At 41.4% G+C, this 10,217-nt stretch overlaps 1 protein-coding gene across 5 annotated transcripts; it reads left to right on the top strand.

Moving 5' to 3' along the window:
• Positions 1-8,302, top strand: S1PR1 (sphingosine-1-phosphate receptor 1). 5 transcript variants are annotated; one of them, XM_039348461.1, is made up of 2 exons: positions 1-509; positions 4,261-8,302. In XM_039348461.1, exon 2 carries the CDS (start codon positions 4,405-4,407, stop codon positions 5,542-5,544), a length of 1,140 nt encoding a protein of 379 aa, XP_039204395.1. In that variant the 5' UTR covers positions 1-509; positions 4,261-4,404; the 3' UTR covers positions 5,545-8,302. The 5 variants fall into 5 exon arrangements, with proteins under 5 accessions (XP_039204395.1, XP_039204394.1, XP_039204396.1 ...); XM_039348460.1 differs by having other exon boundaries at positions 1-792; XM_039348462.1 differs by lacking the exon at positions 1-509 and adding an exon at positions 841-1,690.
• The last annotated feature ends 1,915 nt before the right edge of the window (positions 8,303-10,217 follow it).

The following is a 10,217-nucleotide window of genomic DNA, read 5'->3' as shown; positions in this document are numbered from 1 at the left end:
CTAGGGAAACGAGGCTGTGGAGACCAGCATTTGGGGTCCAGCAAGCTAACTTTCGAGCTTCCCCCTCCGCGGTCGCCAGCCTCTCTCCCTCCTCGCGTACACTCACCCTTCTTTTTTTTTTTAAAGAAACCCCAACCAGACAAAACTTTGAAAGCGCAGCCAGAGGCGCAGGAAACAGGTGTTAACCCTTTCGAGGCTACGCCCGGGTTAGGAGGCTGCTTGGTGAAATCCGAGCGGCCAGATCCTCCCTGGTCTCCAGGCCGGGCAGGAGGGCACACAAACAAACACCGAGCCAGAGGGAAAGTCGCCTGGGCCGCGCAAGAGAAGAAATGGGAGTTTAAGGGAGGGGGTGGAGACCCAGACGACGCTTGGGAAGGAAAGCGCTTCCAATGAGCTCAGGAGCCAGCCCCGCTTTTGTTAGGCAAGGGGGGCGACGGGTGGGCCGGGCGCGAGGTGAAGGGTGAGCCATGCAGCCTCCTCCGGCGAGAGCGGCGCCCCGGGCGAGCGAGGTAAGAGTCGAGCGAGGGTCTCGCGGGCTTTGCAGGAATCCGGCCAGGATTTGCAAAGCGGGAGTGAAGCGCTTCGTCGCGTTCCGCCTTTCCGGGACGCTTTGAAACTCGCCAAGTGGGAAAAGGCGACGGCAGCCAGGAGTCGGTTGGCCGGCGAAGGCTTTGGAATAACACACCTCCTTGGGCTGGCGGTGCCTTGGCTAGCCAAACTCCGAATCCCTGGGAAGTAGTACCTCGCAGGACCAACCTTGGAATCGGTGGAGATTTAAGTCGTGGTTATCCGGTACGTGTCCCTTGGGCTGGAAGTCCCGTTTTGTTTTGACTAGAATTTTACTTCCATAGGGGCGCAGCTTTCAGCTTTTTGCCTCTCCCTCTTTTTTATTTTTTTATTTTTTTATTTTCTGGGAATTTCCCCGGATATTTTATCGGGAATCGGGAGATGTGGCGGAAAGGTTTACGTTGTACTAAACCTGACCGAGTAAAGTTCCCTGGAAGAGTTCTGCGCGCGTGCACAAGCCGGGCGAAATTCCCTCTCAACTTTTTGGCTCCTACCGGTAGCAACTGAACTCAGGAAAACGAGGAATCTTGTGCTTGAACCAACTACCAGCTAACTTTGTGCTGGCATCTGATTTGGGAAAGCTTTGCCAGTCTCTTATCTAGTGTTGCAGCAGGTAGCAGGTACTGAACGTGCTTAGTAAAAAGTCAGCCTTGGACGGTTAACTTGGAGAACTTGGTGGAATCTACTGGGAATATTTGCTGTCTGGATTCGTGCGCGTAGCGGTGAATTAATACAGCTAAAAAGATGAAAAATGTTGAAGCTAACGGGAATGCAAAGTTTGGGGGGGGGGAGCAAAATAACTCCAACCACGCAATTTACCGCTCCTGTCTGATGCAGATACTATCAGCGTAGAATACAAGCCACGGAATAGACACGTTCTGGTCTTCAGCCAGAATGAATGGCCCAGAGGTGTCTTGTGAGATGTTTCCATTGATTGAAAGTTACACGTGAATATTTGATGAAACTCGGAAGGCAGCAGCCTCTCTCCTCTCCATCCCCCCCCCCCAGGATCTGAAAACAGGCGCAGTTTTAGAAGAGATGTTGAAAGAACATGAGTTAAAACCAGACCGTTTTGGAGAATCCAAAGATCAGGACTTTTATTTCTGCTGTAATTTCTGCAAAGGTTTGGGCTTGAAGTCAGTCTCCTTATCTCTCCCCCCCCCCTCGCTGATTCTGGCTGTTGCTGTTAACCTCTGTACCACAAAAGTTTCAGTTTGACACAGGAGGGCTGATCTGTTTTAACAAAACTTGGTTGCAGCAAGTCGGGTTTCAGTCAATTTGATGACCTGATCATCTTTAAGAAGTCTTTCAGCCTGTAGTTAATTAAATTCCCTTCACAAGTGTAGAGGTTTAAAGGAGGGGGGGGGCGTTGAGATATGTATGTGTTCAGCAGTGTTCAAAACAAAGTGCTTTGTGTGAATAGTATCCACACTGGACCCTCTCTGCTGTCTTAAAAATATATCAGCACATTGTTTAACAAAATGTTTGATGCCTTGGAGAAATTGTGGTGATTCCAAATGGCAAGATTCTGATCTAGCCCTTTTCCTATTAGCCTAATTGTTGAATGCTGTTTGGGTTTATAGGGGTACCCATGTCTCTTGCTTCCTAGAGAAGAGGTTGGGTTGGGTTGGGAAGGGAATGGTTGCAGAAAGGAAACTTCTGTAGCTGGTTGACAGCCCTATTCAAAACAGATGTTCTACATCTGGGGACAAAAAGTAGACAAATTTAAATGGTGAAATGTTTGGGTCCTGCCAAGCACAGAAGTGGCATGTATCTATCATGTTCTGTGTAAGGGGAATAGCTGGGTTATCTTACACAGAACATGACAGATACCTCCCATTTCTTTGTTAGGTGAATTTGCATAAAGGCTGGCATGGTGTGTGTTCAAGGACAAAGATTTATATGCGAGTTGATCGTCTATCAAGAAATCCAGTGTGTGTCTTTGAAGAGTCCATTTTTTTCCCCAATTTATCCAGGCTCAGTGAGAAAAGAAAAAAAACTGTAAGATCTTCCAACAAAGGGAATGGAACTCAAATGCTAACTTTCATTCTCTTCTATCCTATAACATCTGCACCCAGTGAAAGTTTTAACTTTGCTTTCTGTGTTGGACTGATCTGCTATTTTAAATACTTAGTGTAAACACCATGAATGTTTACTCATATCTTTCCATACACTTTCTTTCATCTGGTAATGCCATGTGCAAACTAATTAAGCTTCCAAACTACATGCTAGGCTGTAGCCCAAAATCAGCCTTTCCCTCCCCCCCTCTCTCTGTGCTCCCAATTATAAAAGTTCAAGTGCCTTTCCTTTTGTCCTCTAGGTTTTTGCTGAGTTTATTCCAGAGACCTAAAACTGGTGATGGGGGAATGGGGGGAAAATAGTCCCTCCAGTTTACTGGTCATCTTTATTTTAACTAACACAATTAGTCCATTGTTCAAAGATGATCTTTCTCTAAGCCTTTTCTACAAAGTGAGTCTTTCTGAAGCTTAACTTGCCTCTTTTGTTTGTGTGGAACCAACCAAAACAATTTTCTTTCCATTGCTTCAGCCACCTGAAGAAAGATGTTTCAGGAATTAAAATTGTTTAGGCTGCCATCAGGGACAGGTCCTGGAATTGATGTGCATTGCACTTGAAGAGCAAAAAGTTTCCTATCTGGCTATAAACAATGATATTGGCGTTAGTCTCCCTGGCTTATGCATAGACAGGAATAAGTTGTCTTGTGACTTGTCAACTGAAGTTGACGTGGAATTAGGTGGGAACTTCTTGCCTCAGAAATTCTGAGTGATTCCTATTTCCTTTCATTGTTTTTAAGCTCTGCCTTTCAGAACTGGGATTTGATTTCATGCGTTTGAATTGTGCTCGGCACTCAGGTTTTTCCGTTTCAGTGAGATCAGTGGGCATTGAAAAAGATTTCATTGGTGTGGTCCTCGGTGATCTTTTAAAAACAAATGATTAATGTTATGTTTGCAAACTGCATAATTTGGCTAAGAAGGGAATGCTGTCTTGAGTGGCAGATAGGTGCAGGTAACTATGGGGCATATCCGTATGCTTAGCTTGGTAGAAGTACAGAAATGGTTTGCTGTTTCCTACTTGTGGTTTGGGGTTGTTTGTTTTCTTTTACTTCCCAGTTAGGTCTGCACTCCAAGGGTTTCCTGATGGCATCCTATCTAATTATTATCCAGGTCCAGCTAGCTTTGCTTTCTCAAAATCTGCCAAGGATAGCTAGGTGCTGCCACCTGCTGTGATATAATTTAGCCACCATTGTAAAAAATCAGAAGAATTTGTTATGTGCAATAAAAATAGATCTCTTGTCCTCATGATTACAAACATTAATGTGTGAGCGTATCCAGTTGCCTGGGCTTTGAAATGAGCCTGTGGCTGCTGCGGTTTGTACATGCTAACATGCTATACCTTAGAACAGCTTATCTTAGTCGGGATAGTACGCTAGATAATCATATAGGATACAAGCTATTATTTTTGCAGGCCTTGTGTGTAGTTTGTGTAACCAGTCAAATGTGAGCAGTGCATAGAATTAAATCAAACCACTGTTTCTTCATAGTCTTTCATTCTGCATAATTAAGACTTGCAGCAGTTGATGTTGGGATTTCAGCTTGTAGGATTTTGGGTTGTACTAGTTTAAATCAAATACCCTTTAACTAATACTCTTTTGCTTTGTCTCCCTTGATTTTTAAGGGTCCTGGTTTCTGAGGTTATCCAAGAGGAGATACGGGCCATAGGAATTGCAAACCTCAGATATAGCAGGAGGGACAGCAAGTGGCTGTCATTCTACACCACCTCTCTCCAGCCGCTTGGAAACCTGCAGTCCAGACTGGAACCATGGACTCTGCCAGGGCCCCCCACATGAAGGTCCGGAGCGATGTCAGTGACTACCTCAACTATGACATCATCAACAGGCATTACAACTACACCGGGAAGCTCAATGACAATGCCGAAAGTGGGATCAAAGCAACATCGGTGGTCTTCATCATTATCTGCTGTTTTATCATCCTCGAGAACATCTTTGTTCTGCTGACTATTTGGAAAACCAAGAAATTCCACAGACCCATGTACTATTTTATTGGTAACTTGGCACTCTCAGATTTGCTGGCAGGAGTGGCATACATCGCTAACATCCTTCTGTCCGGCTCCACGACTTACACCCTCACCCCTGCCCAGTGGTTTCTTAGAGAAGGAAGCATGTTTGTGGCTTTGTCTGCTTCGGTCTTCAGCCTGCTGGCTATTGCGATTGAGCGATATATTACCATGTTGAAGATGAAGCTCCATAATGGCAGCAATAGTTTTCGTTCCTTCCTGCTCATCAGCGCCTGTTGGGTCATCTCTGTGATATTAGGGGGTCTCCCTATTATGGGGTGGAACTGCATTGGCTCCCTGGAGAACTGCTCCACAGTGTTGCCTCTTTATCATAAGCATTATATCCTCTTTTGCACCAGTATATTTACTGGCCTCTTATTGGCCGTTGTGATCCTTTACTGTAGGATCTACATCTTGGTAAGGACAAGGAGCCGTAGGCTGACCTTTCGGAAGAATGTGGCCAAAGCAACCCGGAGCTCAGAAAAGTCACTGGCTCTGCTGAAGACAGTGATTATTGTTTTAAGTGTGTTCATTGTCTGCTGGACTCCCTTGTTCATTCTTCTGTTGCTGGATGTGAGGTGCAAAGTCAAGGCTTGTCCAATCCTCTTCAAGGCTGAATATTTCTTAGTACTAGCAGTTGTGAACTCAGCCACCAATCCAATCATCTACACACTTACCAACAAGGAGATGCGGAGGGCCTTTCTCAAGATTGTACGGTGCTGTACGTGTCCCACCACAGACTCTGGGACCAAAGTCAAGAGACCCATCATTGGAGGGATAGAATTCAGCCGAAGTAAATCTGACAATTCCTCCCATCCTCAGAAAGATGAGGGGGATCCTCCAGAAACAATCGTGTCCTCCGGTAATGTCACCTCTTCGTCTTAGGAGCTTTGGCAAAATGGAGGCCTGAGCCCCTTGAAGGCTGACACCTGGGGGATAGCTCTGCTTGCATGTCTCCAGACGGAAGGAGGAGAGTGAGAACGAGTTGGTCTGAAGGGGAAATAGAGTATTGATTGGGTGCAGCTGATAGCATACGACACATGGTATCATTTGAAAATATTTCTTCTCTCGGAGAATGTTGTGTGATGGTTTGCCCTGAGGCAGCTTAGGGTTCTAAGGAATACTTAAGCTCTATACATCTCTGAAAAGTGGACACTTGGATAAGCAGTGCCTTTGAATGGGAGTATGAATGGGGAAGGAGAGAAATATCTTCAATTCCCCCCCCCCCAGGCAAAACTTCTGAACCCCTGAAACAAAGTTCTTGCTGTATTGGATTGACAGTCTTCTTCAATTAACTCCCTTGTCAAGGGAAGGAAATGTGCTAGTATATTCTGAGTATTAGAAACAGAATCAGGGTGGGATCTTAAGTCAAGAGTTGTTCGGATGCATGTATCCCTTTGGCACTTAATCATCAGTGGAAAGTCAATGGGAATTAGGTGCTGGAGACTGCTGTGGGTTATCCTGGTTGTAGTTGACTCCTCAAGATATTAGTGAGACTGTGATATGTGTGAATTAGACTGGGGCTGTTTGAACTTAATAGATGTTTCATTTGAACCTTTAAAAAAAAAAAGCTGATATGCTGCTTTCAGTAAGGAGTTGCATTTTAAAAACTTTTAACAGCAGCTTTGTATAAACAGTTTTAACCATCAGCCATGTCCCATTTCTGCTCATGGTAAACTTAAGGATGTTAAGAACGGCTCTGCTGGAGGCCTTAATTTCCTTCCAGTAAATTTTGCATGATCTCCCTTATCTTAGTGTAGGATACATATTTTTCCTTATTCTTTTTGTCCCCACATTGATCAAACAGCTGTGCCCGGGGTGCTTGCAAGCAGGAGATGGAACCATATCCTTCTACTACTGTTGGTCTGCAACTACTATTTGGAGATAGGCTGTTCTAACCTATAACTCTTCAAAATTAATAGCTCTTGATAGAATGATTCTCCATGAATTTATCCATTGCTTTTTTAAAGCCACTAGAGTTAATGGCCATTGCTCTGTCTTGTGGTAATGAATACAACCAGGTTAATTATGTGCTGTGTGACAAAATGCTTTCTTTTGTTTTTCCTCTCTTTGCACTCAACTTCTTAGAATGATTTTTCTGAATCCTAATGTTCTTTGTGAAGGATACACATTTTCCCTGTTTTCTTTCTACACAGCATATGAGATTTCCTATTTTCTTTTGCTATGTAAATTGTTCATTCGTGGTGGCGCAATGGTTAGAAAGCAATATTGCAGGTTAACTCTACCCACTGCTAGAAGTTTGATCCTGACTGGCTCAAGGTTGACTCAGCCTTTCATCCTTCTGAGGTCAGTAAAATGAGGACCCAAAGTGTTGGGGGCAAGATGCTAACATTGTATACTGCTTAGAGAGTGTCGTAAAGCACTATGAAGCAGAATATAAGTCTAAGTGCTATTGCTATTCATTTCTCATAATCATCTAAGGAATCATCCTACAGTTTTTCCAGTTGTGTTACATCTTTTTTGAAATGCACCCAGAGGTTTGCACTGCATTATAAATATGGATGAACCCTAGATTTGTGTAAGGACATTACAATTTGATGGTTTTATTTTAATCCATAGCACAGACTATTTTCTTTCTCACAGTTGCCACACACTTGGTTAGCAACTTTATTAGTTGTCTGTTGTGACCATACTTTTTGGTGGGTTGGAGATATAAATATATACTTTATTGAAGGGGGGTGGGTTTACCTCAATGTGCAACATTTTATGTATTGATTTCTGAGATATAGTTTGGGCTGAAAGATGAATCACAGATCTTAAGACTTTTAAGAATGAACAAAGAAATAAGATTGGGCCATTCTGCAACTTCAGCCAAATGTCCACACTTAAAATCCTTGTGTAACCATTGTGCGTCCATTCATTTTAAATGTTGTCCATTGACTGCAAATCCATGTCCATCCATGGAAAGTATTATTTGTGTTAAATGAATGTATTTTATTACAGCATTAATTGCTATTTTGTATTTGTGTGTGTGTGTATTTTAATTTGAGAATATAAAATGTAGAGATGCTAATAAGCATAGATGCTATTTTATATCTTGACTGGTTGTTTTCAATTTTATGAGAAATTCATGCTTCATCCCAACCTGAAGGGAGAGTCCATATATTAATTATTTGGGACATACATTTGTCTTTTCCACTTAAGATCAATCAGTTGCAAAGGAGGATATTGAGGATTTGTGTACTTATAATAGTTGTGTGAAAGAAGGAATTTCTAAAGATGCTGCTTAACATAAAGTCAATGAGTGAGTGTCTTTGTGTATGTATGAGTGAGGTATCTCCTAAAATCATCAGAGTTCAGTGGAAGAGTCCTATGTTTTGCATTTGGCAGGATCCAAAGTTTAAATAAAAAAATGAAAATGGCAGCAGTGACTCCACTGTTGTGGCTGTTAATCCATCAATTATTGAGCTAATCATATGCAAAGTAGCTGCCACCAACAGATTAATGTACAAGTATTGGCTGAATTCACAGATGGATGTTAGAAACAAGGTTATTGGCCCTTTTAGCATTATTTTCCGTGCAATTTGTTTTAAAACATATGTAAAATGTTTCTGACTTGGTTGTACAATATAGCTTCATTGACCTTTAAGTATTAATAAACTGGGATTTTGTATAAACTGTACATTGAGCTATCCTTCCTTTGATGTCATACATGGCTCTGTTATAGTTTTGACAGGATACTTTTAAGCATTCTATGGAAATGTTCATTTCCTTTCTGCACTGAAAAGACCGCTCAATATTAATCATGGTATCTACGCATGACACACATGGACATACCCTAACAATTTCATTTGTTACAGGCGAATGTTACTTTGAAAATGTAGAATCGTAGGGTTTATTCCAAATATTTAATATTGGTTCTTAGATCAGCAAGCCAAGATTCAAATGAGAATAAATAGTAGTTGAGCTGCATTTCCCAATCTGATTGCTTCCAGATGTTCTGGGATACAACTCCTTTCCTTGCTAGCTAACTAGCTAGGAATTGACAGACACCAGGCCAGAGAAGCTGAATGAGAAAAAGTAAATTATGATTGCAAGAATAATTTGATTGCAGGTAGGTTACACAGAAGAGGATCAAATAGTTCTTTTTAAATACTGTGCTCAACCATTGAGAAAAATATCATTACAGAAATCTCAAGCCCATGTGTGGGTAAGGACTCTGAAAATATCTCTGAACTACATCTCCTTCACAGCTGTGTAAAAAAGAAAAGAAATGTGTTTGTTTTCCTTACACACATGCATGCCAGTATACATACCACCCCATTCAAATTAAGGGACAAAAGAAATAAAATGGGGAACTAATATTTCCTACAAGGCTTTATGTTCGCTCTCTGGTTAGAATAGTTCTGTTTTTTGTTTTTAAAGAAAGAATGCACGGTATTCTCTCCCCCTCCCATCACTGTAAAAAGTAAGTTTCAAGCCTATTATATCCACCCAACTGGAGGAAGCCTCTATTGACCACAATAGATCTTATTTCTATATAGCAATTATTGCTAAGCTAAAATTCCGAATTGACTGACTATAAGCCAATTGCCTCTTGTGAATTTTGCTAGACTTTTATTCCATTACAAAACATTTCTGTGAACTTCTTATTTTATGATGGATCAAAAACATTGTGAAACCCAAAGCAGATTTTCAGCTGAGGCACAACCAGTGAGAACTCACACTTTCCAAATGTTACAGTAAATCTGAATGCAGGATGCAGTTGGGTTAGAAAGATAACCCTCACCTTCTTAGGTTGTGTGTCATCTCTCTGTAACCTTTTCTGGTGGAAAACTCAGCTGCCTGACAAATGAAAGAAATGTTTTAGGTTGCAGCCTTTTACTTCCTGAAGGAAATTCCAAAAATGCCCTGAAGACAAAAAACGGAAGAAGGCTGGGATTTCTCTCCATCTTTTCCCCTGGCATGGAAGAAATGACTTCATCTGCAATCATTTCCTTTTCTTGGAGAGTGTTTTTGGCAAAGTTTGGAAGTGGGAGGTCCAAATACGCAAAAAACTAAGATTAATTTCTCCATCCTAATATCCTTTAGATATATTGGGACTGCTTTATCATTCCTATTGTTTGGAGATTCTGGGATTTGTATTAGTACATTCCAGGTTCCAGGTAGTAGGAGGTCTGATTTTGCTTTTTATGGACTGTTTCACTGGTTGTGTTATCACAGGTGACCCTTAATATATTTTAAGGAAATATAGAAGAATGAAAATTCTTTGTAACTTGGATGCTAACCATGACCTAGCGAATGGCCTTGAAAATTTATTTCTTTATACTATTATTTTTGAACTGCTGTTGGGCTTTACAAATTTTTTCAAGATGAAAGCCCCACTTAAAGAAAAGAGAATTATTGAAATTTAGAGTTCTTTAAGAACCATTCTTCAATGACCATAACACCATCATTTCAATGGATTATCTATATAACAAAACATACCAATCTAATAATAATAATAATAATAAAGTGATAGAAAATGATAAAATTAAACTGCTCTGGGATTTCAGAATTCAAACAGACAAGCACCTGCAACATAACACCCCAGACTT

Source organism: Crotalus tigris, unplaced genomic scaffold, assembly GCF_016545835.1.
Source record: "Crotalus tigris isolate CLP2741 ecotype Arizona unplaced genomic scaffold, ASM1654583v1 scf7180000018155.2402879, whole genome shotgun sequence".
Taxonomy (NCBI): Eukaryota; Metazoa; Chordata; class Lepidosauria; order Squamata; family Viperidae; genus Crotalus; species Crotalus tigris.
The sequence above is the reverse complement of the archived record's forward strand: the minus strand, read 5'-3'. Positions and strand labels throughout refer to the sequence as shown.

Excerpts from the sequence above, each read along its gene's own strand:
- S1PR1 (XM_039348461.1), top strand. The coding sequence starts at position 4,405 with ATGGACTCTGCCAGGGCCCCCCACATGAAGGTCCGGAGCGATGTCAGT.